Here is a 27,760-nt window from a genome sequence, read left to right as displayed (position 1 = left end):
CTGATCGTGAAGGGTGTCTATTTGACTAGAGAGTTGATGCCACAAGTTGGCTGGTACTATGATGTAATACAGATTAAAATTGTGTGGTGTATGTGATGTATTAAATGACAAAAATGCAAAAGACAAAAAAACTGTTCATTATTGGTCTTTTCCGTAAGTTGCATTGTGTGATGATGAACGTCGGATGTGATTAAAAACTGCATTCAATCGGATGAACAACTTTATTGTAAATTGAATCGAGTGAAAACAGAACATGACATTTTTGTATATATTGGATTTTTGTAAATTTTTATTTGATTCTAATGCAACACAAGTACCAAAATTCATTTAATAAAGTACACTGTGGTCATTTTTTCAGCCTCTTCTTCGTTTATTTGGGATTGTTTGTTTTATGCGTGGTACAGTGTTTTATTTACGTGCAACCTCCCCTCCTTTCCCCCTCCTGTTACCTAAAGGAATAAAACAATGGTTCCTGAACACATCTGTTCCTGTTGTACCTGTGACATGAAAGACAAAGCGAGAAGGAGATCTCTATAATAATAAAATATATTTATTGAGATTACATTGTAGTCCTGAATCACAATGCTTGTTAACGGATCTCAGTCTGATTTAAAAGTGCTGGCAGTATACGTCTACATAATTCAACATAGTGAACACATTTGGAAATTTCACAATTAAAGAAATTATAAAATAACTTCAATTAACAAAAGAAAAAGGCAAACATTTCAGAAATAAGAAGGATCCAGTTTTAACTCCCATATGACTAGGTACTTCCGCTGGTCTTTGGAAAGGCTTTTTTAAATAAAAAATTACGTTATTGTTGGCAGTGGTACTGAACAAATCCCAAGTGTGCAAAATTAGTTGTGGAATCAATGACTATACATAACATCCAAAATATACACACAGCACAATATCTTTTTACTGCACATCTCACATTAACCAAATATAATAATATTAAAATTGTGCATTATTATCTCACCACATAACAAGATATGTTGCTTAGTGACAAAAAAACTACAACATTAAAACAACACTAAACTCACACAAGGTAAAATATCAGTAATGTCATATAACAACAACAACTGTTGTTGATTATATTGATAGATTATCTAACTGTTTGTGACATGATAACAAAATCAACATCCACCACCTTAACTGACCAATGACAGTAGACTCTAACAAGAGTTACAACACGCCAAACCCTGCATACAGCAGGTCTCACATACAGTACTGTAATAGGCAACTGAAAGGGGTGCTTGTACTCCCTGTGTCCAGGGGGGTATTCCAGAAAGCGGGTTTGCGACATAACCGGGTAAGTTAACTCTCCAGCTGACACACAATGTTGCAGCAACCTACTGGCAATGTTGCTACAACGCTGGCTGTCATATGAGGAGTTAACTTACCCGGGTTTGTCGCATAACCTGCTTTCTGGAATACCGCCCAGGTTGAGCAAATACAAAACGACTGTACAGAGACCGACTTCTTTGTAACAGAAAGGTCAGTCTTCCTTCTGTCTCCTGTGGAACCGTTCTAACAGGGCTCGGAGAACATTCCCTGGAACCTTTTGGTGTGTGTCGATGAGAGCCTGAACGGCCTGCTGCACCTGAGGACAAAACACCCGCAGGATTAGACAACAAAAATTATAATCTGGGTCACCCTGCAACGATTTAATCTGAGGGGAAAATATTTCAAGGATGTCAACAGTTCTCCAACACGTTCTCAAAATTACACCAGATATGCCAGGAAACCCTTCTTTGAATGGGGTGAGGGAGGTACAAGGCAATCAAACACTTATAATCCAGGTGTGATGTAATGTGTAGGACATAAGCCTTGCCTTTTCTGCTAACTCTGTGGCATTTGTGTTGGGGTCATAGGGGATGGGGTCACCCAGAAATGTCCGGAACTTCACCGGGAAGCCTCCGTACACTGGCGCTATCGGCAACCGAAACCTCTCGTACACCCATCGAAAAAACTCTTAAGGAACAAAACAAACAAAGTTTCAGTTGAACTTCCATGTTCAATTGGGTCTGGGATTACGGAAGCTGCAACATTCATAACAGTATGTAGGTGGTGTCTAAACCGGCAAATAGCTTCGCATGCGTGAGTGAATATGTCATTCTAGTAACGGGAGGCTTCTAAGGAGTTTACTGGTAAGGAGGTTTTGTGACTTTAAAAATAGCTCACTCCTTGTTTAGCTGCAGGCGTGAGTTCAGAGCCTCAGTGTGTTGCAGCTACTTACTCATTCTTCCCAGTGATCTGAATCCTTCCCTCACATTCTGAGTAAACATTGGAATTATTGGCTGCAATGTTAAGGAGAACAGAGGTAAGACACATACCTGGGCTCTCACTATACAAGCCTTGGAACAAAACACTTTTTTGTATACTTTAACCGAAGCAGGATTGCGGTACAATACACAGATCAGAAAAGTCACCGTCACAGAAATGAAACACAACACAAGCCCAAACCAACAAAACTAAGCACAACAACTTTACTTAAAAAACATACTGCTTTGGAATCGATGGCGACCTGAGCAAAGCCCTTGCGTTTGCCCCAGAGCAGGGGGTAGGTCTCATCGCTGAACAGGGCTTCCCTGACGCCCCCCGGAGAGATGCCCAGCAGGTGGCCGTTCCTCAGGGCCTTCACACACTCCTCCTGGGGCCCGTGCATCACGCTGAACACCTCCAGCAGCAGCTTGAACCCTGGCACAGGCAGGGAAACAGGGAATCATTGTGACACAGGGAACCATTGTGACACAGGGAACCATTGTGACAACTACAACACAGGTTGAGTACTGCTGTCAACACAGGTTAGGCAGATGTTCTGTCTGGGTGATGAACACACACTGTGTTTACACTGGGACATTTTCCAACGTGGTCCCTGTTCGTGGCCAAACAGAACTAACAAACTCTGAATAAAATGCCAGAGCATAGCACTTTCCAAAAAGTAGCCTGTTTTTTTTTAAAGATATTAACATATTGATTAGATTAAATTTAGATTAGGGTCTTGCCTGGGACTTTGAACAGGAAGTGGTCAGCAACCGAGTGGCAGGTCCGTCCCTTCTGAAGGATGATGTTAGCCAGGAAATAGTAATAGTCAATAGGTATCGCCCCATGGTAGTACACTATAAGAGCTGGTCCATCGTCTGGGATCTTCTCCATACCATGGATCTCATAGCCTGACAGGAGAGACAGGGGGTCAGATGGCTGAATGGTTAGGGAATCAGGCTAGTAATCAGAAGGTTGCCGGTTCGATTCCCGGCTGTGAAAAATGACGTTGCGTCCTTGGGCAAGGCACTTCACCCTACTTGCCTCGGGGGGAATGTCCCTGTACTTACTGTAAGTCGCTCTGGATAAGAGCGTCTGCTAAATGTAAATGTAAGAGACAGGATTCACATATAGTTGGTGGATGAGTCCTCACAAGACACTGTATAAACACAAAACACCCTCAACACTTACATGTGTAAATAGGCAATTACACAAAGCGTCAAATCTAGCCACCAAATCAATCGCATACTTACGCACAAGATTCCTCACACACCCACATACAATCTCCCTATTTTTCTCTCTCGCACCACACCTTCCAAGTCACCAACACACACACACACACACAATTTTACACTCCCCAGCCAACCCAGCCCCCCCCCCTCCCTCTGTCATACCGTGCCATATGGCCCCGTGCCCGTCCCAAAGCGTGGCCAGAGTCTTCCTCGCTCCGTCCCACAGGTTGTTACAATAAGCCTCCCTCAGCTGGTTCTTCCTCTTGTACACGTGGAGGAAGAGGATGGACAGGTAGAGGAGGATGACGATGAGGAAAGGCAGGATGAAGACGATGGCTAGAGGAGTGAAGACCCAAACCAGGTACTCCAGAACGCTGAAATAGTCCTCCAGGCGGCCCAGGTCGGCCCACTCCTCCCACGCATGGAACACGCAAGCCAGGAAGGCGGCTGAGCCTTCTCCCGTCATGCAGGACTCGTTGCCATTGGACATACTGCCACACAGTTAGCCTTGCCCACTGGAAGCCAAGGCCAGCGTGGATACCATCTGCCAATGGCCAGACCTGGGGCTACAGCAAAGCCGAGGGGAATGGCGTTGAAGGCTTATGTAAATGTCAATTAAGTCAATATTTAAAATAAGTAAAAACCGAGAAATTGCTAACGTACTGCATAGTACAGTCCTGGCAAGAGTGGGCACTGAATGCTCTGGCGGCTCTGTCAAGATAATCTTATAGAGTGGATATGTTTTTTATCTTGAAAATGTATTATCATTATTGAATAAGGGGTGAATTTGACCCAAATTATCTAAATTGCCTATGAAAATTCGAATGCATTCCTTGATGCATCAACTTCAGATAATGACAACAAACGAATATGTTCTAAATCACAAACCTTGTAGTCTAAGTAGGACAAAATGTGATCACTGTAGACAGACCATGGCAGTTTTTAAACGGAAATTCTGAGAAGACAAAGGCAAAATTAGCCGGTCTCAACGTCACAGGTCCGTCTGACACAAACGGGCAAACGCTAGCTAGCGACTACCGCTAGCCAGCTAGCAAAACTGCACTAGCTTGCGTTCACAGATAGCTACTGTAGCTAGCTAAGGTTTAACCTTAGAAGAGACGTCTTAATATCGATGACACCAACAAAGGCTAACCTGTCGTTTTATTAGCATATACGCATTTTTGCTCACGCTACGGTTGTATAAAAACCGACAGTATCATTGTGAAATAGTAATCAAACTGCCTATCCTTCCTACACTGTATTGCCCTTTTCCAGCCGAAATAAAATAAGTCAGCTGTCATCTTTTCTTCCTGGTTCACCCGGTTCCTTTTGAGTGTGACACAAGCAGGAACAAACGTTGCTCCGGATAGTTGCTGAAACGTGCGTGTTGATGGTCATGTTCATTTAGATATCTAGCTTGCAAAAGACAAAATACAAATGCTCGAGAAAAGTTGTCAAGTCGTCCAATTACAGGCTAATATTGTAGCATTATCTATATGAATAGACTAGGACAGATTGCTAGTAGTCATCATCATGATTGATAATAGCAAATGGAATGTGGTTGCTGACATTATTTTTAGCCAAAAAAGCCTGCACGGTGACGAGGAAATACACTGTCTCTGTTCGAGAGCTTTTGTTCAGTAAGTTAAATAAGATTCGTCGTCACCTCCTCCGTTTTCTTATCCAATTCATTCACCGCTTCTCCTTGCTAGCTGAACCAACAGCGGGTGGGAAAGCAACGTTCTCTTTTATCCACTGTTTACATGTCCATTCTCCACTCCGCGTAGGGATCGTGAGCTGTACAGATCTGACAACAGATACCTCATCTCCGGCCTGACGGATGGAGGGCAGCGTGGTAATAAGTTCTCAGAGTTAGAGGAGGAGCTGCCAGGTGAGGAGGAAGAGGAGGATTGCAAAGTGGAGGCTGAGTCTGAAGATGAAGAAACCAAGTTAATGGCCAGTATGGGGTTGCCAGTGGCCTTCATCAGTTCCTCAGCAGAAAGGAAAGTGGTGAGTACAATAGTCATGTATTACTGTCTGGGATTTATTGACTGACTGACCAGCAGACCCGACGGAACAGGATTCGAGAAAAGTGGGAAAGACTGAAGATTGCAGACACAGGCAACAGGTCTGCTCCCCTATCAAACATATTATACTGTTGATTCTGTTCACAGAGAAATAAGTCCAAAAGGAGAGTAGCCAATCACTGGCAGGCACCCCCTGCGGAGGAAGAGGAGGAAACTGATGAAGGTGACCCAGAGGTGTTTGAGCCCAGAGAGGAGGGGGAGACACAGAGAGGCGAAGGAGGGCAGGAGGAGACTCAGGACAATGGCTGGGAGTCCTACTGGAGTAAGGATGATAATTAGTTTACCCACTACAGTATGTTAACTGAAAAACATGTTTTTATTGAAACATGTCTACCTGGTGGTTGGCAAACGTTAAAACACTGAATCACATGACCTGTGGTTATTGGGGACGGCTACAGCAGATCCCAAGAGGTTGCAGGTTTAAATCCCTCCTGTTCTCTCGGCTAAATAAAACACATTCATATTCATTGTTATTATCCTAGGTGAGCATGGGGAAAGTCTGCTGTGGCAGAGTTGGCTGGAGAAGCACCCTGACAGCCACCCTGGAGCGCTTCCCCCCTGGGACTGTCCCGACAGCCAGCCTGCCTGGGAGCAGCACGCCCAGGAGACCTTCCTGCTTTACTGGGAGCAGTTCACCTACTGGGCCTCCCAGGGATGGAGCGCCCACAGCGACTTCACCGACCCTGGGCTGGAGGGGGAGAGCAGGGGCCCTGGAGGTGTGGGAAGTGGATGTGAGGTCGAGGCGGAGGACGGAAGGACGCATGCGGAGTCGTCCCGTGCTGCTGAAGATGCTGAGGTTCTGAGTGGACAGATGGGCCAGGCGTGCGCTGGGGATGTAGCGGATCTGATTGGTCAGATGAGCCTGCAATCAGAGGGAGGGAGCCGGATTGGCGTTGGAGAACAGACAGCAGATGATGATTGGCCGGTCTGTGGGGGGGGCGGGCCTTGTGATGGTGGGGATCGTAAGAGGGCTGCCTCCTCCTCAAAGCAGAGCACACCATCCAGAGGTGAGTCTCTCAGTCACTGATGCTGTATGGCAGGGGTGGGCAACCTTGGTCCTCAGGTGCCGCTGTCCTGCATGTGATGCTTCCTTGCTCCACACCTGTTTCAAATGAATGGGTTGTTATCAAGCTTTGTGGAAGCCGGGTAATGACCATTCATTGGAATCAGGTGTGCTGGAGCAGGAAAACATCTAAAACATGCAGGACAGTGGCCCCTGAGGACCACGGTTGCATGTTTCATTCCATGTAACTCAGAGCTTTAGTTCAAACATGCGGGGCTGATTCCCTTTCAATATTTGATGGATCATATCAAAAGATGTCTTCCTTTGAATGAGGGAGCATGTGACTGGAGAACATGCATTTTTTATGCTTTCTCTCGTCAGAGAGAGAGAGAGAGAGATAGGGAGAGTGCAGCGTTAGAATAAGGGAGGGAAGAGAGATGTATGGGAGGGGTGGGAGGGAAGGAGGAGAGAGATGGAGGGTTGTAAAACGGGAGAATGGTAAAGACGGAGAATAGATTAACTGAAAATAGAAGAGAGGAAAGCGACTGATAGTGTAGGTAGACAGGGATACAAATGGAGGGAGAGTAAAAATGGCAGACAGAGAGAAACGGGGAGCACGAGGAATCGTTTTGAGGGCAACCTTTCCAAAACGGATTTTTGCGCCATCCTGAACATGACTCATCCTATCCTGTTTGTCACCACCACGACACACAGACACAGCTCCAGCTGTGAGGCCAGCCTTTCTCATGCTCCACACACACACCTCCACCTGTGTGTACTGGAGGTGTGTGACCAGTTTGAATGGATGTGATCCAGGTTCAGAGCAGAGAGGCCAGAGCACGAGCAGTGAGAAGGCATCAGGCCAGAATAGACTGTCGAACGACCCCCAGGATGGCAGTGATGATGAGGAACCACCAGAGAGAAGATGGACCCACATCAAACGAAGGTCAGTTTCCGTGTGGTCTCCAGGTTCTCCGTGCCTAAGACCCACCCAACATCTCAGCGACCTCAGTAGCAGGTGGTGTTTGGAACATGGTATTTCATATTGTGCGTGTCTAGCTGAGCGGCCGTGTGAGATTGGCTGCTCCGTCATCTCCTAATGTGTTGGTACAGCCACGAGCAGGATGTGGAGGAAAGCCCACCCATGTCTGTGGACGAGGCCTGGGACAAACTGGGCCTGAAACGCAACCCACAGCCCAGGTATGTCACATGATCAGCCTGAAGTTGTGGCTTATTGTGGTCCGCGAAATGAGCTAAATATCGGAAGCGTCTTTGGTTTATTCGCCACCAACCAAGCCTATCATCAACGAGACAAATGTTTGTGTGTGTAAGGTTCGAGAGTGTCCTGAAGTTCAAGCCCAGCCCCCGTGTCCCAGCATGCTCTGGGAGGGCTAACAGGAAGCAGCGTACAGTGGGAGGAAGTGCAGCCTGCCGCATCAACAAGCACACCTTCTTCACAGAGGACGGAGAGCAGACACAGCCCCTCGAGAGCAGGACCGTCCTGAAGGTACTTCCTGTCCTGTCGTCCACTTCCTGTCCTGTCGTCCACTTCCTGTCCTGCAAGTGCAGCTCACTTACAATGTTAAGAGATAAAAATCAGGGACTATTAGGGTCCAGTGCTATCAGGGTGTCTTGGTTGCAGTAGGTCGGTACTGTGCGAGGCCAGCCAATGAGATGTGATGCTGTCTATAGAGGAATGAGTTGGAGCCAAAGAAACTCTGCCCCCCCCCCCCCCCTCCCCCTTGACAACCTCACAACCCTTACATCTTCTGACATCACATCTCTTTATACAGCCAGCCTCTCTCCCCCTCACCTCCCTCCCTCGCTTATTGGGCTCTCCGCGTGTGTGTGAACATGCATGAATCACAGCTATTTGATCCTGTCACATTTCATTGGGCACCGTCTGACAGCCAATGGAAGACGTCCATAGCCCTGACCTTGGCAAAATAAGGAAGCTCAGCGTGGACATCACCTCAGATCCTGTCTCCCTCTCGCCCAATGAGAGAGAGGCGGGGGGATTCTGCTGAGTGTGTTGCTGACGAAGCAACGTTTCAGACATTCTCCAGGAAAGGAGAAGTGTCAAAGTACTGCAGGTTTTTTTACATTTTATATCAGGCTATTGTTTCTAGGCCTGCATGGTCGTTCCAGCTCATCCCAGAGGCCCTTGAGATGACAGGGATCATAAGCTGACAACATAACCCCCCCCTCCTCTCTCTGTCTCTCCACCCTCCCTATCTCCAATCTCAGACCTACAGACACAGCTCTGTGGTTAGCCCATGACAAACACTCCTGACCAGAATGAGAAACAGCTACGCTATACAGTGGCCTATGCTGGTTTAATTTACATGAGATTTACATGTATTTATTTAGCAGAATCTTTTTATCCATGGCTCTGTATGAGTTGTGCACGTGGCAAGTGTTGCAGGGGAACCAAGGTCCAAATGAGCACTGTTCTGAATAAACCTGCTGGGCGACGGTGAGTTTGGCAGCGCTCTGCTGATAGCCATACTGATCTAACGGGGGCCACTTACGTCTTCAGGTGCAGAACTTCCTTCAGAGAGTCAAGAGGGAGAGCGAGGGAGACGCAGTTCTCCAAGACCCGTCAGCAGAGGGCGCCGGCGAGACGCAGCCCCACAGAGAGAGACGAACATCTGCATCTGTGGGGGGCGAAGAAGAAGAGGAGGAGGAGGTGAAGGAGGAGAGTGTGGGAGGAGACGGAAACGAGGAAGAGGAGGCTGGACCTGCTCTTCCTCCCAGTACGGAGTTGGACACCAGTACGAAACTCCAACCTCCAGCTCTCCTGCATGTCTTCACCAGAACGGATGATGACGATGAAGAGGAGGAGGATGAAGACGGAGGCCGGGTGCTGGTTCCCCTGGATGTTCCGGACTTCCTGATACCCGACCCACCCGAGAACCAAAGCCACCCAGGTGAGTTCTGCTCCTCCTTCTCACCCCCCCCCCCCCCTCCCTGTCTCCCTCCCTCCTTTCCTCTCCCCTCTCTTCGAGACGTGCTCGACTCGAGGCGTTGATTCAAGCCCTTGGTTTTCGGGACAGCATGATCACGTCTGTGTTTTGTCCAGGAGAGAGCAGGAAGAGTAAGAAACAGAAGAAGAAGAAGGTGAAGAGGAGGGGGAGGTGTGGAGCGATGCCGCCTGAGATCGCTGCAGAGCCGGACCTGGCCAAGTACTGGGCCCAGCGCTACCGGCTGTTCTCCCGCTTCGACGAGGGCATCAAGATGGACCACGGTGAGTCCCTCCTTCCAATCCCAGCATGCTTTTAGGCACTGCTGTTCAATACCGGCTCTAACGGTGTTTGGATGCTATCATGTATTTTTACGGACAGTGGGGACCTATTCAGTGCAGTCCCCGCATACAAGTGCGTTTGACTCATTTTCTTAATGGCCGTAAAACGGACGTAAAAGTTGAGAAAAGCTCAACTTGTGGGTTGGTATGGATGCGAATGAACAATCGGAACACCAATGTTTCACAACTCCTGCACAGTAGCCTGTTGGTATGTAACACAGCAGTTTGGGGCATGCCCGCCCTCTGCGTACAGGTAAACATACGCCATAATTGAAACCGGGCATGAATAAGAGAAAACCTGCCTCGGTTCCATCTTTCACGTAGTAATCCAGTCGTGAGGAAGCTTTCTGTATTCTCAGGAGTATTATGACTAATATGTTTTTGCGTGTGTTTGTGTGTGTGCGCCCCTGCGCCCCCACCCCCCCCACCCAGCCATCATAACTCATCGTTCCCTCCCAGATTATTCGGTATTCCGTTTGAAGATGAGATCTGAGCTCTGGTGGAACTACTCACACATTCATATCAACACAGGCTGAGCAATGCGGCTTGCCCCTGACTCAAACACACACCTGTGTGTGTGTGTGTGTGTGTGTGTGTGTGTGTGTACGTGCTCTGTGGCTCAGTTCAGACACGGTGAGTGAGAGAGGGACATCCACTCATCCACCACTGTCCTCCTTACCTCCTCCACTCCACTCCTCTCCTCCTCCAAACCACTCGTCGGGACGGAGAGATGGATGAGGCGTGAAGGCAGCGGAGGAGTGAAGAGGTGATTGAAGTGAAGCGTGAAACGGAGCGCTACCCCCACCCCTCCCCCCCCCCTTCCCCACAGTCATTGTTGTCTTAGCAGGTGTCTGTTCTCAGCGGAAGGCACAGACACCTTAGAGAGAGAAGGAGGAGGGATGTAGGAATGGAGGGATGGCTGGTGAGAAAGAGGAGGCAGATGGTAGATTTCTCAGTGGGGAGACAGCAGGAGGAGAAGGAGTCTATGAAGTGTTCGAGTCTCCCGTCATTTTCAGTCTATAAATAGAAACTGTCCTTTTCTCAATCATCACATGTGCTGGGACGGTTTTCAAGATCATTCTTTGTGAAAACAAGAGTTCCACTAAGGCACTTTGGTTGTGTGTGTCTGAAGAACCTTCTCTAGTCACGCAAAAACCTTAATAAATAGTTCTAGTTGGAACAAAAATTGCTTCCTGAAAAGAATTTACAGGAATGTAGTAACCTTTTTTCCCCCTAAGAAGGAGAATATCAAACTATCTTGTTTGTTTTTCACCTCATTCCAGTCCAGCAGGAAGTGAGAATTATCTAGGCCTTGTTAGAAGACCATTAGGAATAATGTCATTTATTTATTTAAGCAGCCTAGACACTGGGGAGCAAAGCCATAATGATTCAGTCAGCTTGTGTTGGTTTCACAGTGAGAGCAAGTCAACCAGGTTATTTTCACTGAAACCTTATGACAGTGTGCTGCCCTCGTGTGGATGTGTAGTGTGCTGCAGTTGTCATGTCTACGGAACGAAACTATAAAGGCCAGTACATGAAGACATATCACATCAACTACTCTTATGTAATCTGTCTCACCCAAAACTCTTTCAACTCTGTGCAGTTTTCGCTTTTCATGGGAAATGTGTGTGTGTGTGTGTGTGTGCGTGTGTATTTCAGAGGGCTGGTTCTCCGTGACTCCAGAGAAGATAGCGGAGCACATCGCCTTGAGGGTCCAGGAAAGCTTCCACTGTGACCTCATCATCGACGCCTTCTGCGGGGTCGGGGGCAACGCCATCCAGTTTGCCCTCACAGGGAAGCGAGGTAGCGAGCCCATTCCTTCCAACCAATCATAGGAGAGGGAACAACCCATTTCTTAAACCCATTACAGTCTTCGCATAAGCTTAGGTTGCCTGTATGTTTCTGTGTGTGTGTGTGTGTATCCGTGCGTGTGTGTTCCTCCAGTGCTCGCCATCGATATCGACCCTGTGCGCCTGGCTCTGGCCCGTCACAACGCCCAGGTCTACCAGGTGGCCGAGCGCATCGACTTCCTGCAGGGGGACTTCCTGCAGCTGGCGCCACGGTTACGCGGCGACGTGGTGTTCCTCAGCCCGCCATGGGGGGGCCCCGACTACCTCACAGCAGACGTGTTCAACATCAAGACCATGATGGACCCAGACGGATATCCTTTGCTGTCTGGGTGATGATCTGTATGCAGAGGGCTAGGGGCAGCTAGTGTCATTTGACCTGGGCTCAAATACTATTTGAAACTATTTCAATCAATTTGAATTGGAGTACCTTTTACAATGTGTGCCTCTTGCTTTCAAAACGACTGGGTGGTTAGAAAATGTAAATAAAATAAAAAAAAGTTAGCACACATAAAATTGTGGAAGTTCAAGCCACATTTGTGTAACTTGGAATCAGCTAGGGACAAGATGTCCTGGACCAGACCTATGCTTGCGAGTTTGCTTGGTCTGCTACCACGGTCTTAAAGAGGACACGTCTCTAAATACTGTGGCAGTGACAGTGGTTGTAGTCAGTGCTTAATTTAAGTGGGAGGTCCCGGAACATAGAGGGGGGGTGGATCCGGTGACTCAAAATGGGGTTGGAGGTAACAGAACTCCCCAAAAATTGCACTGTGCAGGCATGCAAACAGGTCAGGGGTAAGGTGAGAACGATGCTGCGAATCCCCAACCCTCTAGGGCAGGGGTTCCCAAACATTTCAACCCACGACCCCTAAAATAATGGTGCCACTGTAATACAGAGAATTACATGCTAGTTATATATTATTATCTCTTTATCACCTTGTTATCTGTTACATTATGTAGGAATTTGAAATAATGTTGTTTTCCTTTAACTATTAACACGTTTGACATTTTTCAGTTGTCAAAAATGATATCAGAGAATATAGTGTACTTCCTCCCTCGGAATGCGGATATGGACCAGGTGATAAACTGCTTCTGTTCAGTCTATCAGTTTTCATTTGGTGTCGCACACATAAAGGATCTCATTAGGATGAGTAGGGGCTTTCTCTATGAATGAAACATTCATACACATAACTCAATAATAAGTGGAGGCAACCTTCCACAGGTTGAAATTTAGTCAAACAAAACTTGTTGATCTGCAGTCAAGTGATCCATCACTGAGATATACAGTCTTGAGACTATTCAGACATGAACTGGTACAGTCGTTTTTTAACTTCTTGTTTGCCATCCAGATCGCTTCCCTTGCCGGACCAGGGGGCAAAGTCGAGGTGGAACAGAACTTCCTCAACAACAAGTTGAAGACCATCACTGCCTACTTTGGCAATCTGATTAAATCGGACTAACTTTGATCTGTTAATTGTTAGTTAATCACTGATTTTAGTAATTTTTTGTGTCATTTTAATTGGGCGGTATGCTTATGGAATGTTACTGTTATATTTTATGTGTAAACTGTTGCCATCCATTTATATTGTTTTATTGGTTATATTTATCGAAAGACAGTCCTTATCTATTTTTGTAATAAAGTGAATCATGCCATGGTTCAAAGTCCAGGAATGTGTGACCCTCTTCACTGTCTCCATACGCACGGTGGGAATGTCCATTTGTGGAAACCACAACACGTTTGTTTCTGTTTCAAATTACATACTGGTTTTTCCTTAAAACCCAGTGTAAAATGTTTTGGATTTATCAGTAATTTGATTTCATAATGAAAAGGGAGGCTACAGTAAATCATATGTCTTTAGCATTCTTCCTGACACATAGTGGATTTATTTTAATCCGGTGCACCACAAGGAGGAGGGGTTACTTAAAGTCTGCCCCAATGGGGAGGGGTGTATCCCCAGTGGGGCAATTAGCAGGCAGTCTATCCTGAGACACAAGGCAAGACAGTCATAGCACAGAGCAGAAGAGAGTTTGGTGTAGGGTTAGGTTAGGTGACATGGCATTTGGGTACCCAGAGGTGATTTGGTGTGGTTAACATTAGTTTCAGCAGTAAATCAGTAGTGCTATTTGCAGTAGGCCTATAACCAACTCACTTTCCACATCTGTATAGATTTCTCCTCAGTTGTATAATTGAAGCATTGGACTATCCTTACTTTTCTTATTAGCACTTATCAACAACAGTCACTTGTGACTAGCAAGCTACTTTCTTGAGAAACACCGTGCAACGAGGAAGGTCCTGTCGTGTTATTCTTATCTAACAAGCGCGAGTCAACTGTTATCTTCAAACGTGACTTTATTGTAAGCCTCGAACACTGGCCTCAAGCCCAGTGGTGGATCTAAGGGGTGGCAGCTGCCACCCCAATAAAAAATACTGCCACCCCAATCTTTTTTCTTTTTATGCATTTAGCAGAAGCTTTTATCCAAAGCGACTTCCAAAACAGAGCTTTACAAAAGTGCATAGGTCACTGATCATAACAACGAAATAGCCCCAAGCATTGCGGGTAGCCAAACATGAAGCATACATTGTGAAAAAAAAGCCCAAAGGGAAGAACCACAAGAACATGTAGTGAAACAAGTTACAATTAAACAACATGAACCTCAATCTTCCCATGGAAAATATTAATTTGTACATTACAGAACATTTCAATAAATAATATTAATGTTACTGTTTAATTTACACTACAATGTTATAGCCTAATCATTTACCATAGGGAGTACTGTACCCCCCTACTTTGGATTTTGATTCGCCTCCAGGAGGCCACCAAACCACTTCCTTCTGCCACCCCATTGCCACCCCGAATGAAAATCTCTAGATCCGCCCCTGCTCAAGCCTCTTATATCTACATCTAAATACATGTCATTAGAGATGACTTTCGCCATTGGAGATGACTATATACAATAATACCACAGTTACAGTACACAGTTAGTGTATATGATCAATATGGTGTCAAATTGATTAGTTGACAGTTATTTCCCGTCCCGAGTGACGTGATTGGCTATTCACGTGCAGCAGGGTCCGCAGATGGGCTTTGGCCTACCAATCAATGTCAGCATGTCCAAACAACTAAGAGACGTCACCGCCAAAAGGATCTCATTGATTGGGTCCAGAGATTCTCTTTGGGTTTGACTCACATAGTAAATTCTGAACAGATTGTATGGAACGAAGCACACGACCATCACCACTACGAAAGACGTACTCTTCATCTGAGCCCAGAACTCCTGGTGAGAGAAGGTCAAGGCCCGATAGGTTCTGTACACGTGACCCAGAATCCAAACCTGGAAACCGGCTATCGCCAGAGTGACAATTAGGATTATGCAGCTGAGGATGTAGTTCAACACCTTGACTGTGTGCACTTCTAGCGAATTTCCAAAGTCAAAGCACTGGTCGCTGGTCCCGTTTGAATTTGATCCGTACTCCTTGACGCCAACGGGAAGTATGATAAGCAGCACCAGGGCCCACACCACCAAGCTCGCGCCCACTGCGTGCAGCGTCCGGTAAAATTCCATCTGGGTGGTTCTTCGGAAAAACGTGAGATAGCGGCCGACAAGGATAATACAATAGAAGATGAAGGCCAAGTGGATGTGAGCAAAGATCATCAAGCTGACCACCTTGCATAAACCACCATTTAGTTTCCAGTGGCCGGAGGCATAGTAGTAGATACGGAATGGCACGGTCAGAAGAAAGAGGATGTGGACGATAATGAGGTTGAGCACAGCGGTCGTGGTCACAGAGCGCATGTTGGACTGAAGGAGGTTGATCATGAGCGATATACTGATAACCCCTCCGACTAGAACCACAGAGTACAGAAACACGAGAGAATATCTGTACTCCTTTGGGATATCGTTATTGTTATCGGTATCAGTATCGTTCGACATCCTGAGCTCTCCTGATCTCGACCTGCAATGGTAGAAACAAGAGAGAAAGTGATCTGTGAATTGAGATGTAGTGTGGTCATAGTCTGGTCTCTGTTACATTATAGGTGCCCGGGTGATATTTGTGGCCAGTTCTAGTCTGATCTAACCTCGCTCAATGGTAAACATGTTTCTATGGGTCTTTGTGATAGTCAAGATCAATCTAATTATGGTACAGGGCCTAGAGATTTTATGGAATATTAGCCTTGTTCACATTTCTTTTATATCCAACATAAAACCTTTTGAAACCAAATCTGGAACTATTTACAAAGCCTTAGACATTCAAAGTGCAATACAAAACCTCTTTGGACACCTCAGAAGGTTGATACACAAGTCATGACCACATGCAACCACTACTTACAAATCTAACAAGCCACTGTGAAGTAATTTCCTGAAAGAACTTTCACAATGGGAAATGCTTTTAAATTAACTATTTGTTTTCTGAGCAAGTCTACAAATCCCAGGCAGCATGCAGACACAGTTTCAACAACAATAACTCAAGTGAAAGACCTGATATGGGTCTATTACTGATTATATTTACATTTAGTGATTTAGCAGACTCACTTATCCCGAGCGACTTACAGTAAGTACAGGGACATTCTCCCCGAGGCAAGTAGGGTGAAGTGCCTTGCCCAAGGACACAACGTCATATTGCACGTTTGTGAATCGAACCGGCAACCCTTTGATTAATAGCCCGACACCCTAACCACTCAGCCATCTGACCCCACATATTTGTGTTACAGTTAGTGGTAGACTACTGAAGAAGGCAGGCAACAATTACTGAAGAGACTCATACTGACGGAATGGACGGGACCCCCTTCCTCAAAGAAGCTCCACTCAACACCAAGTAGATTTGGTCACAAATAAACGTTTAAATAAAGTGTAATACAAAACACTATCAGAGCAAGTCAAATGATAAAGACTGAGCACGGTAAAGATGTAAACACACCATGCTGTAGCAGAACAAGTGATTAGGCAGGGAACGACACTATCCTACAAGATGACAAGTAAACAAATAAATACAAACAGATGAGGTACACAGTCAGACTGTACCATCTTTTCACTTAGAAATAGATGATTTTTTGCCTGTTTTCTAAAGCATTTCAGATAATGTGTCTGGTGTAGCTTCCGCTGTGTCATGTGGGGCAGCTGGCTAATGATTCACTCAAATGAAAAGATTATTTATTTTGTTTCCTTCTTCACCAATGTGGTGAGTTTGTATGTTAGGCATAGGAATTGCTACGTTGGGCTGTCATTTGTAATTTTCAAACTGTCAAATTGCAGAAATCGATAAAGATTCAAGGCAGTCACATTGATTCAGTGGTTTCATTTGAAATCACAGAAAATCAGCACACATTTAGACACATTGGTAAAATTGTTTAAATCAAAATAACATTTTCATTCACCAGAGTAAACCTACTTTCATTTTTAATTAATAATGTATTTCTATATAAATGTACCTGCTGTTGAAATAGGATAAGGAGAATCCCTGGTCTGGTCCCAGCCAGTCTGCATACAGGTAGTAGTCTGTGAGAAAATCTTTCAGGAAGGTGTTTTGAAAGTACCACATTTTGAGGCCAGCCCTTCATGGGCACTAAATATGTAGCTTACGGCTGACTTACAAGGAAGCAGTTTACTTCTCAGCTAAGGGGTTTCAAACAGACTGGTCTCTCTCTCTCTCTTGTTTGCATACATGTGTTTATAAGACAACTTCAGGTATACATTTTGGTAACAATAAATAGTCTGTGTGAACACTTGTTGGCATTACATAACATTTTGCTTGAACATGAATCATGTTGGTTTATTTTTTTTACTATTAAATGGACATTCCTGTGGACGAGTCATAAAGGAATAAATGTTTGTCTTAATAATAACTTGATTTCAACATGCAGTTTTCTAGTGGACAGTAAAACTATTCTTTTTATTCTTGCTGTCACAAGTCCAGTGACTATGCATCGAAGAGCAAGAATCAAATGTGTCAGAGGTAACTGTACTTGAACCTCAAACTTTCAATCCTATCTGTTATTGAACGTCTACAGGGTTTATCAAGGTTTGTCGTGTATCCAAGTTGACTTATTTTACAGGCTTAATTGAGTGGCTCAGAGAAATATTGGTGAAGTTGATGGTGAACACTAGATGGTGCTCTCGGTGTGCATGTCCTGAAACTGTATTCAGCCACTGCTACCACCACCGTAAGAGAACACAAGGTGAAAGAAAGAGTTTAGTATTAATGTGCCTCCCGATTCTTTCATTTTAAGTATATGATCTGCAATTATGGATCCAGGTCTTCCACCTCCACTTCCTCCACCTCCTACAGTCATTCAGCTGTAATAGCTGCCTTTGTGGACATTGTCCTCATTAAACCTGCTTTGTTCTTATATATAAAGGCCCTTTACTTGAAGGTGTGCTGTTTCCAGGGTAACACACAGCTTATCATCCATTAGCTCTTATTCCTGGAATGTTGTGGACTTCACTTCCTCCTGGGCTATGGTTTCACAATCCTTTCAATCCATAACCTCTTTTATTGTCGTTTGAGTTTCAGTTGGAATCAATCATATGCTGTCAGTGCTTCAGGCATGTATTGTAATGTATACACAGTACCTAAGGTCACTGCAGTTTTACAAAGTGGATCACATGGTTGAACCACACTGCAGTGGATAATCTGGTATTAGCATCCACAACCCCAATCTGGCCAACCACACCACAGCGATTCAGCAACCCTCTTTCCAAGGCAGCACAGCGAACTGCCCAGTCTTACCCAGTTTAGGTGTGATGTCGACCTACATAAACTACCTAAACTGTGAGGTAAACTAGGTTAGCTAGGGTACCTGGCACCTGAAAGGGCAGTCGAGGGTCATGTTGTGACAAGACAAGGAGGAAGGGAGGACGTGAGGTACCTTGCCTTGCTCCCACAGCTGCTCTGAATACAGGGTGCGAATCAGGCTCCAGCCTCTAGCATGGCTAACATCTACACACTCAGGTGAGACCTTAACCCTCTTCATGCTGGCTAGGAGGCTTCAGGGTCAGATGTATGGGGTACTTATCTCCAGAACTGTTTGGTGAATGGCGAAACTATTTAGAGAGTGCAAATCAGCAGCGCTCTGAAAGACAAAGAAAAACAGGTCAAAGCAGACTAATTCATACTTAAATGTGATTGTATGCCGTTCACGAAAAGCTGGTATTCTCTCACAATATGCTAACCCTTTTTCAGAGCATTGCTCTGTGGCCAGTGGGAGTCCGATGCCAGACTGGATGGCAAAACAGTCATCATCACTGGCGGTAATACTGGTATAGGAAAGGAAACAGCACTTGACCTGGCCAAGAGAGGTACTGCACACCCTAACACTGCATTACACCTTAGTTCAAGTTCAAGTCTTTTATTGTCAGATGCACAGAACAACACAGAGTCAGACTGAGCACTGAAATTCTTAGGACAAGACAACGCAAAGCAACCTGGCATAACATACCTTACACGTGTAAGGTATGGTTTAGTCATTTAGCAGACGCTCTTATCCAGAGCGACTTACAGTAAGTACAGGGACATTCCCCCTGAGGCAAGTAGGGTGAAGTGCCTTGCCCAAGGACACAACGTCATTTTTCACAGCCAGGAATCGAACCGGCAACCTTCTGATTACTAGCCCGATTCCCTAACCCCTCAGCCACCTGACTACCCTTGACCCCAATACACTTGATGCAGCTGTGCGTGAAGACCACTGAATCAATCAACAAATCAATCAATCCGTTGGCTGAATTGAATGAATAAGTGTCTGAGTGTGATGTTGCAGGGGGCAGGATCATCCTGGCTTGCAGGGATGTCGTCAAGGCTGAGAAGACCAAGGCTGAGATCACAGAGAACTCTGGGAACCCGAACATCCTGGTCAGGCCTCTGGATCTGGCAGACGGCAGGTCCATCAGGGAATTCTCACAGCTCATTAACAGAGGTGAGACCACTTCCTTGTCTTCCTGCCCTGTAGTTATCCTGTTGAGGATCTAACTTTTCAAATGGCCTTTCTTTCTTTCTTTCTTTATTCTCTTCATCAGAGGAGAGCCAGGTGAACATACTGATCAACAACGCTGGCGTCATGATGTGTCCGTACTCCAAGACTACAGACGGGTTCGAGATGCAGTTTGGGGTCAACCACCTGGGTAAAAAGAAACAGGATGGAGACATAACCATGGAGACGTATCAAAACAGGAAGTGGTGTGGGCCGCTGTCACCCTTATGAAGCCACTGAGAAAGCCGGTCATCAAGCAAATCGTCATGGGCTCGTTCTTGACCCGAGTCTGTCTATCTCTCCAAGTCACTTCCTGTTTATCTCTCCAGGTCACTTCCTGCTCACCTTCCTGTTACTTGACCTCTTGAAGAGGTCGGCGCCGTCGCGGGTCATCACCCTGTCGTCCATGGCCCACGCCTGGGGGCGGATCCAGCTGGAGGACATCAACAGTGAGACGAGCTATCACTCCAGGCGAGCCTACGGGCAAAGCAAACTGGCCAACATCCTGTCCACACGGTCCCTGGCTAGGAGGCTGCAGGGTCAGGAGTGCTACCATGTGTGGGGTTTGCTATGAGCGCTATTGGGACCACTGTTGTTGGTGCATCGGGCTAGCTCATCACTAAGTTTTTAGGAGGGGGGATGTGTTTTCAGATGGTCCACAGATGCCTCAAAGCATGTCAGGATATGCGTGTCACAACATCCGTGACATCTAAAGAGAGCCAGTCTCTAAACCCTCTCCTCTTTCAGGCACAGGGGTGACCGTGTACGCCGTTCATCCAGGGATTGTGCGTACCGAGCTGAAGAGACACATGAACCTGGCCTTGCTCATCTCCTGGAAGATTGTGCGTCCTTTCACCAAGACGGTGGTTCAGGGAGCTCAGACCTCCATCTTTTGTGCTGTGGAGCCCAACCTGGACAGCCAGAGTGGGGGATACTACTGGTACAGTACACACAACACACAGATACAGTGTTGTTCTTCTACACTTGTGTTGACCAAATGCAATAAAAAACAACAACAATGCACACACAAACTGTAGCTGTTCATCTAAAAATGTTCCCCAATGCTACAAAAACTCTTTTAGCCTTCCTAGAATTGTTCCTCTAGGCTTGTGTTTAATATGTGCGACAGAAAACAACACGCACACACACACAGTGTAGCTGTTCAATCTAAAACTTTGTTAACACAATGCTGCAAAAACTTGGTTAAGTCCTCTCATGTCAGTCTCTCTTCCTCCTCCAGTGACTGTAAACTGTCGAGCTGTGACCGGGCTGGCAGGGATGACGTTATGGCTGAGAAGCTTTGGGAACTCAGCTGCCAAATGCTCGGAATCACGTGGGATTGAGCGATCATTCATCAATCGAAACGCGCTTCATATCAATAGTCGCTCAACGACAAAGATGCTCACGGGACAAAATGCAAGAACAACGGATAGAATAAAAAGTTGGTAGATGGATACTTATTTTAACACATGTTGATGTTTACATAGATATGTCATACATGCCAAGATTAAAATCCTCGCATCACTTTGCTATACAGTTGATTAAATTATGCAAATGAAAAATATAATGCCATTAATTTGCTTTTTTTATACTGCATTGTGTACTGCATTGTTGAACACAGCCTTAGCATTACCATTGGATATGCCATGATGCTTGAGAAGTACTGTGGATGTACTGTCAAAATAATAAACTTCACTTCAGCTCGGCCTACATAGGCTATGATTCATGTTTGATTAATGACATCAGCGGCACAATGCATAGGCCTATTCTAAATCCAATCTTGGCGTCACCTACAGGCCAACACAATAGTGAAATTCCGGACTTCATTTTTCTGAACACGTAAAAGGTTTTCCTCCAATTGAATACAATTAAATAGTTCAACGTGCGCTCCTTTATAGAATGGTTATTTGTTCGTAATGTTAAGTGAAACAGGATGGAAAAAGGCTAACAGGCCCCCACACTTCTCTATTTTGACCGCGTCCGGGTCATACTCTACGCATGCGCAATACGTTGTATCGTCAGCCTTTCATCTTAAACATACGTGGCTTTCAGTTCAGCTATAACCTTACGTTGCTCTTTATTCGGTACAGTCAGCGTACAACCATTGAGAAAGGTGTTCCAAGCCAAGGAAATAACCGGTAGGTCGCCTGATGTATCACCAAAATCCTTTAAAAAAGCATTCTAGATACACTGTGTAAACGTTCAGTGTTTTGAGTTCCAAATGTAGCTAGCTCTAGTCTAGCGATGTAGCCTAGCAAAATGTTGAGTAGTTGCATTCATCTGTCGAGCTAACTAGCCATAACTTGGAGTGAACTGATGTATTTAAGCAAATGATGTATTTAAGCAAATGTTATACGATAATGTACTGACTGAATGTAATGACTTTGATATTATCCTGGTTAGCTTGTTACTGTATAAATGTGTAGGCTAAATGTTAATCACCGTACATTTCCAAAATACATGGATGTGTCTTAATTCAGTCACTGCTTTTGGTGTTCTGTAATGCTAGTCAATCAAACAACACTAGCTGTAGTAATTAACTCATGATCTGATTCAATATGTCTAATTTAGTCCAGCACCTCATCACCATGGACCAAATAATGCAGTTTGTGGAGCCCAGTCGTCAGTTTGTGAAAGACTCAATAAGGCTGGTGAAGAGATGCACCAAGCCTGACAGAAAAGGTAGGCCTGAGCGATACTTGTTTTCTCAAGCTATGATTTAGGTTATTACTGTAGCTTCATAGCCTCCCACGTCCAGAAACCTGCCATGGGACACTTGGAAAACTTCATTACATCAAGCCTAGACAAACACTGGCTATTCTGGGGCTTTTGCGTGCAATCATTTAATCACCCATTTCTCCTCTTTTGATACTTTGTAGAATTTCAAAAAATTGCCATGGCGACAGCGATAGGTTTCGCAATCATGGGCTTCATTGGCTTCTTTGTTAAGCTGATCCACATCCCCATCAACAACATCATTGTGTAAGTAACCAGGACCTGTGTTGTGTTTCTCCCATCTATCGTGAGTTGGTGTTTAGAGAATCAGAATTCGGTTTATTCGCCATGTATGTTATACAAACACGGAATTTACTGTGGCAGGGAGGTGCGAAACACTAAACATATACAAATCTTAAATTAAGTAAAAATACTGAAGTTTAACTTTCTAAGAACTAAACAATCTAAGAACAATAAAACAATTTAAATATAAAATATATATAAAATAATAATACAGTTCCTGGATAACTAATGGATAAGGCCATTAGTTGCCTTTTTAACTTGTGTAAGTCTCTAAATGAATGTTGTTGTTTTATTATCTAATTTTACAGTGGCGGCTGAACAACCTTTTCCTGGACTGACTGATCTGTGTAGCTGACTTGCTGGCTGTCCGGATGCAAATGGACCCAGGAACAAAGTGCTAAATAGTGTTTTTGATTTATTTCTTCATATTTGTGTGTATGAATTCACTACCACCAACAATTCATATATGCTGATTTTGTAAATAAAGTTGACTTCCTTACTCTGTCATAATTATGTTTTTTTAGGACCTCATAAAATAACTTGGTTTGACTTAAAGAAGAGCAGGTGGATTTAAAACATTTTGGAATTGCTTTTCTAGTGTAGAATTTTCAGTCAGAACAGATTCAATCAACCAGCCGTTTGTTTACACATCATTTATATAATCTTTTTTCTATACAAAGGGGGTTATTATAATACTAGCCTACATTACGATGGACCAGTCACCAGACTGCAATGTTGTCTGGAAGCCCAGCCATCATGGGTTCTGTAGTACAACATTATGTATCTTTAAGAATAATATTACTTGTTGGAACAAGGTGGAGTATGACACAGAAAGAAAGCAGTCCAGTCCACAGCCTGCCTTGTACAATTCATCTTAAATGAGCAGTGAGGTTAAGAGCACAGCTCAGATGTATACACTTTTGAATCTGAAGGGATTTGTATAGATTTCATTTGAAGAAGAGATTAAAAAGTATCACTCCTAAATATTTTATGCCAATGCCGCAAGAGAAAGCCAAAGCAAGGATGGAAGGTTTAGAAGTATTGGACTGGGGTCTTCGCCCATACAAACACTTGCTATAACTTATTCATGTTAGGGTGCACACATGTAAACAGGAAAAATAAATGGGTTAATGTACTAGGCTAGCTAGTCTTGATTCATAATATTTGTGGTTTTATTGAGTAGGCCCACTCATAGTGGGTAGTGTCAGATGAAATGAAAAATAAATTTAAAATGTTAACCCTTTTAGATCACATCCCGGTCATATGTAGCCTACACCTATTTAACAGAGCCGTTAAAGGTTATGGTACGTCGGTGTGTCGTGGGTTTTCGCAACTTCAAACCCTGTTCCGTTTTCCCAAAATACCGTTTAATGTAAGTGCGTTGCACTTACATTAAATGAAAAACAAGGCCTGCCATGAAATGCTCTCCCCCTGCATACGTTTCTTCCCTTCTACTCCAGCATGATGTACATTTAATAGCATAAATGTAATACCAATACATGTGTATGTATAGGGTGGACAGGTCTGAAATCAGAATAGTCCATGGTAGGTGTGGGTTTATTATGTTTTATGTTTTCATTTATTTCATTGACTTAAACAATAAGAGTAATATTTCCTATCTTAAAAAAGGATTTGATGGTGAAAACATTTCTTTTGTTGTTGATACTTCGTTGCGATATCAAGACGAAATTCTTCACGCTTTGACTCGCGCGCGCTCCCGCGAGGGGGTGCCAATCCAGAGAGTCATGCATCGGGTGATACAACACCGGGCACGCTGGCCTGATATAATTATTTTTGAGGAAAGTATCTGACAGCTCCAGGTTTCCATTGCATTTTACAGTGGGCTGCTTCACCAACTAGTACATGGAGCATACAATGGGCTTCGTCTCTCTTTCCTTGACGGATTCTGTAGGCCTATCCCGATGGTGTAGGCTATGTATACACTTTCGGGGCTCACCTCCTTTCAGAGTAAGTTGACTTTATATAACGGTCAAATCTAATTCCTCCCAACGTTGCACCGCCTACATAGACCTAATATTAAGACCGACGGTCTATCCAGTTTCATTCGGAAGTAGACTATATGTTCACGTCATGATGCGAAAGTTAGATACTCCCGAAAAGCAGTTTAATCTCGATTTTCATTTCATTTTTGTGACGCGTGTCCCCTTGTGTATGTTTGTTGGAACATACCATCATTACCAAAATATAGGGGATAGGCCAGACCATTCCCACTTCAGCACCTGGGCAGCGACTACCCCTTCTCTCTCTTCATAATTAGCTGGGTCTCTGACAATGCAGTTTGAGCGGATGGGCCAGCGCAGTGGAAAAACATGTCTCAATCGGATATTGACTGAAAAAGAGAACCGTTGTTGGCAACTGTTCAGTTTTGCAGGGTGACAGGAGCGGGTTACAATAATTGCGCACCATTGCTTGGAAGCATCCACTTTCTGTTTAGCTAATAAAGAAGCCGCGTCTGTATAGCTGTTTTCAGCTTGCCTCCGCCTGATAAGGCGGTTACCAAACAAAACAAACAAAACAAAAATCTTCTTTTGTCGTAAGCGGGCTCAAATCGAAGATGTATCCCGGACCGGTGTTAACGGTTCTGCTCTGCATCTTCAGCCGCATCAGCATCCACAGCGCTGTGTCCTCAACATCCCGTAAGTAGGCTAGCTAAAATACCATTCACTGTATGGGTTTTCCATCCTCGTTGCTTTGTAGTCTTCATACTGGACCGGGGGCATTGCAGAGTCTGGTGTGTATGCGTCAAAGTGATTATTAGTTTATGGAGCGCATGGGCTATGATGAAAACACCGGAGTTAATAGGGAGATTGCATTGTGTCGTTTGTGTTCACTCGTTGAGAAATTAGTTGTTTTCGGTTACCTATGACCTGTCATCATTGTCGCTTTACGATCCTAATTTATGTATGCCATGTGTGGTCAAGAACTGTATGGTTTGGTTTTGAATAATTTGTGGTAATAATAATGTTTAGATTGGTTACATTTAGTCTTTCTATGCAGACATGTTCCGAGGTAAACGAAATATTTGCGAGAGCCCTGTACTTGCACAATAGCCTACATCTTTCAAAGCTGTGAAAAATGAATGAGCATTTGGAAGAAAGTTTACGCATTTTTCATTACACTAACAAGTTCACCAACTGCACCCACTGCAGGTGATATCATTGAACCCAGGGCACACGTGGTCTGGCAGTGTAAACTGGCATCGTTGTCCTGCCCTGGCGGGTGACAGGGTGTGTTCACACTCCAAACATGGAGAGGCACAGCATTATTACGTGAAGAACTGTGGAATACGCGAGCCCTTCATGTTATTGTATTAGGAAGAGTGAGAAAGCGCGAGTGGAGGAGAGAGATGAAAGGGAGGGATGTAAAGAGGGAACCGAGGGGAGCGGAGGGGGGGGGGGGCAGACTTTGCTAACGTCTTCTGTGTATTAGATGGGTAATTTTTTTAAATAAAAATACATTAGTTATAACAGCTAATCGTTTGCAGTGATTTTCACCACTGCCTAGATGTGAACTGAAATCGTCCTTAGAGCTACTTTATTCCAATACCGACACACAGACTGTTAGGATTCTTAATTAAAATAATAAAAATCGTTACTAAAATAATGGCTATAAACTGTTGTCCAACAGAGTATTTTTTTATAAACTTAACCTGTCTGGATACATATTATTTAAAGGCAAAAGCAGAAGCAAATGATTGTTTTTAATAACATGCTGCATCAATGAGACAAGAAGCGTCAATCCAGTGACCTTTGACCTCCTCTAAAAACCCTGTATTGACCCCTGGGACATCAGTAGAAGCTCATTTCTGACCATGTGACTTGTGTCTCAGTGGTCCTGTATAGAGTTGTTATATCAATACAGTTCATGTTGAATTCAAACAGTGCAAAGACAACAATGTATAGACTCTGGAAATGTATTCAGATTTGGCACGCTGTATTGAACTTCCAAAACCACAACGTTTAAACTTGCAGCTGAGAGAGAAGGGTGCTTAAATCCTCAAACTAATTTGGTTCGTCTGACCTAAGGGATCTATATAAATCAGGTGTGGTAGTCAGAATAATGGCCTTGGATGATGGATAAACAACCCCACTGGAAAAATGAACCTAACAACATTTCAGTCCTCATTAAGGCAGACTGGAGGAGACAGGAGCAAGTTAGCCTTCCCTGACTCTACCAAACACACACATTTATGAGATCTGTTTCAAATACAAACACAGATTATTACCCATTCATAAATGCATGGGATGTGAATGGTGTTTTCTCAGTATGGATGGTGTGTAGGGAGTCAGGTGGCTGAGCGGTTAGGGAGTCGGGCTAGTAATCCGAAGGTTGCCAGTTCGCTTCCCGGTCATGCCAACTGACGTTGTATCCTTGGGCAAGGCACTTCACCCTACTTGCCTCGGGGGAATGTCCCTGTACTTACTGTAAGTCGCTCTGGATAAGAGCGTCTGCTAAATGACTAAATGTAATGTAATGTAATGTGTGATCTCCGTGGTTACCAGACCCAAGTTCCAACATACAGCAAAAATGTTTTTCCAGTAATACAGAATACTGAAACTGGAGACTGACGTCAGTGAGGGAACCGAACAACAACATTGATCAGGTGTCAAGATAATATCTTGCCTTGGACGGCAGCAAGCCTCTAGATTACGGTGGGGGTTTTTGTTAAGCAAATGAGGAAGCTCATTACGATTCGGAACACCTGCCATTGTGATTTGTCAAACCATATGACGCCCCTTCTTGACCCTCCCCCTCTCTTGGCTCCTCCCATCGTCCACTCGACTGAAGGCCATGTACCAAACAAAGGCCCTCCCAAATCTGCCAAATCCATGGCCGAATATATAACTAAGCCATGCTGAATTTAGTGTAGTGTACAATTTAATGAATAAAATTAGCAGTTTATGGTCTTACATTCATATAGTGTTAATTATAAGTGATTATTAGTGCGGATCCGTGGTGTTTTACCACAAAATTAATTATCTCTCAAAAAAATTAGAATATATATATATCAATATTTCA

At 44.5% G+C, this 27,760-nt stretch overlaps 6 protein-coding genes across 10 annotated transcripts in view; 4 read left to right on the top strand and 2 right to left on the bottom strand.

Annotated features, from left to right (window-relative positions):
* Positions 1-540: 540 nt before the first annotated feature.
* Positions 541-4,798, bottom strand: tmem68 (transmembrane protein 68). Of its 3 annotated transcripts, XM_067253421.1 has the most exons (7): positions 4,386-4,798; positions 3,660-4,063; positions 3,009-3,176; positions 2,507-2,700; positions 2,240-2,300; positions 1,835-1,974; positions 541-1,603 (listed from the first exon to the last, which is right to left on the bottom strand). In XM_067253421.1, the coding sequence occupies exons 2-7, from the start codon at positions 3,985-3,987 to the stop codon at positions 1,499-1,501; spliced, it is 996 nt and encodes a 331-aa protein (XP_067109522.1). In that variant the 5' UTR covers positions 3,988-4,063; positions 4,386-4,798; the 3' UTR covers positions 541-1,498. The 3 variants fall into 3 exon arrangements, with proteins under 3 accessions (XP_067109522.1, XP_067109521.1, XP_067109524.1); XM_067253420.1 differs by having other exon boundaries at positions 3,660-4,798; XM_067253423.1 differs by having other exon boundaries at positions 2,528-2,700; positions 3,660-4,798.
* Positions 4,799-4,894: 96 nt separating this feature from the next.
* On the top strand, positions 4,895-13,400 carry tgs1 (trimethylguanosine synthase 1). Of its 3 annotated transcripts, XM_067253474.1 has the most exons (14): positions 4,895-5,137; positions 5,285-5,507; positions 5,672-5,760; positions 5,794-5,846; positions 6,067-6,591; positions 7,404-7,533; positions 7,701-7,787; positions 7,920-8,094; positions 9,127-9,517; positions 9,670-9,834; positions 11,551-11,694; positions 11,836-12,052; positions 12,738-12,816; positions 13,088-13,400. In XM_067253474.1, the coding sequence occupies exons 1-14, from the start codon at positions 5,031-5,033 to the stop codon at positions 13,196-13,198; spliced, it is 2,496 nt and encodes an 831-aa protein (XP_067109575.1). In that variant the 5' UTR covers positions 4,895-5,030; the 3' UTR covers positions 13,199-13,400. The 3 variants fall into 3 exon arrangements, with proteins under 3 accessions (XP_067109575.1, XP_067109574.1, XP_067109576.1); XM_067253473.1 differs by having other exon boundaries at positions 5,672-5,846; XM_067253475.1 differs by lacking the exon at positions 7,701-7,787 and having other exon boundaries at positions 5,672-5,846.
* A 780-nt stretch (positions 13,401-14,180) lies between these two features.
* On the bottom strand, positions 14,181-17,213 carry LOC136959466 (probable G-protein coupled receptor 141). Its single transcript, XM_067253800.1, has 2 exons — positions 17,168-17,213; positions 14,181-15,693 (listed from the first exon to the last, which is right to left on the bottom strand). The coding sequence occupies exon 2, from the start codon at positions 15,669-15,671 to the stop codon at positions 14,796-14,798; it is 876 nt and encodes a 291-aa protein (XP_067109901.1). The 5' UTR covers positions 15,672-15,693; positions 17,168-17,213; the 3' UTR covers positions 14,181-14,795.
* Positions 17,214-18,283: 1,070 nt separating this feature from the next.
* Positions 18,284-21,045, top strand: LOC136958539 (retinol dehydrogenase 12-like). Its single transcript, XM_067252521.1, has 7 exons — positions 18,284-18,295; positions 18,938-19,034; positions 19,493-19,648; positions 19,749-19,853; positions 20,032-20,241; positions 20,450-20,642; positions 20,943-21,045. The coding sequence occupies exons 1-7, from the start codon at positions 18,284-18,286 to the stop codon at positions 21,043-21,045; spliced, it is 876 nt and encodes a 291-aa protein (XP_067108622.1).
* Positions 21,046-21,718: 673 nt separating this feature from the next.
* Positions 21,719-23,219, top strand: LOC136959366 (protein transport protein Sec61 subunit gamma). Its single transcript, XM_067253680.1, has 4 exons — positions 21,719-21,840; positions 22,274-22,384; positions 22,582-22,684; positions 23,029-23,219. Exons 2-4 carry the CDS (start codon positions 22,291-22,293, stop codon positions 23,036-23,038), a joined length of 207 nt encoding a protein of 68 aa, XP_067109781.1. The 5' UTR covers positions 21,719-21,840; positions 22,274-22,290; the 3' UTR covers positions 23,039-23,219.
* A 1,860-nt stretch (positions 23,220-25,079) lies between these two features.
* The window catches only part of cntnap2b (contactin associated protein 2b), a 33,429-nt gene continuing 30,748 nt past the window's right edge, over positions 25,080-27,760 (top strand). Inside the window, exon 1 of the mRNA XM_067252520.1 lies at positions 25,080-25,377. Coding sequence (XP_067108621.1) covers positions 25,296-25,377 — 82 coding nt within the window. The 5' untranslated portion in view covers positions 25,080-25,295. The remainder of the gene's footprint in view (positions 25,378-27,760) is intronic.

The sequence above is a fragment of the Osmerus mordax genome, chromosome 16, assembly GCF_038355195.1.
Source record: "Osmerus mordax isolate fOsmMor3 chromosome 16, fOsmMor3.pri, whole genome shotgun sequence".
Lineage (NCBI taxonomy): Eukaryota > Metazoa > Chordata > Actinopteri > Osmeriformes > Osmeridae > Osmerus > Osmerus mordax.
This window is presented reverse-complemented; position numbering and strand designations above follow the sequence as displayed.

Coding starts and splice junctions, on each gene's coding strand:
- LOC136958539 (XM_067252521.1), top strand. Junction 19,035..19,492: donor ACTTGACCTGGCCAAGAGAG/GTACTGCACACC, acceptor GTGATGTTGCAG/GGGGCAGGATCATCCTGGCT. Junction 20,643..20,942: donor CAGAGTGGGGGATACTACTG/GTACAGTACACA, acceptor TTCCTCCTCCAG/TGACTGTAAACTGTCGAGCT.
- LOC136959366 (XM_067253680.1), top strand. CDS start 22,291: ATGGACCAAATAATGCAGTTTGTGGAGCCCAGTCGTCAGTTTGTGAAA. Junction 22,385..22,581: donor CACCAAGCCTGACAGAAAAG/GTAGGCCTGAGC, acceptor GATACTTTGTAG/AATTTCAAAAAATTGCCATG.
- tmem68 (XM_067253420.1), bottom strand. CDS start 3,987: ATGTCCAATGGCAACGAGTCCTGCATGACGGGAGAAGGCTCAGCCGCC. Junction 3,177..3,659: donor GCACGGGGCCATATGGCACG/GTATGACAGAGG, acceptor CTCTCCTGTCAG/GCTATGAGATCCATGGTATG. Junction 1,975..2,239: donor CAGATCACTGGGAAGAATGA/GTAAGTAGCTGC, acceptor TTGTTCCTTAAG/AGTTTTTTCGATGGGTGTAC.
- LOC136959466 (XM_067253800.1), bottom strand. CDS start 15,671: ATGTCGAACGATACTGATACCGATAACAATAACGATATCCCAAAGGAG.
- tgs1 (XM_067253473.1), top strand. CDS start 5,031: ATGATTGATAATAGCAAATGGAATGTGGTTGCTGACATTATTTTTAGC. Junction 5,847..6,066: donor TGGCTGGGAGTCCTACTGGA/GTAAGGATGATA, acceptor TTATTATCCTAG/GTGAGCATGGGGAAAGTCTG. Junction 9,518..9,669: donor CGAGAACCAAAGCCACCCAG/GTGAGTTCTGCT, acceptor TGTTTTGTCCAG/GAGAGAGCAGGAAGAGTAAG.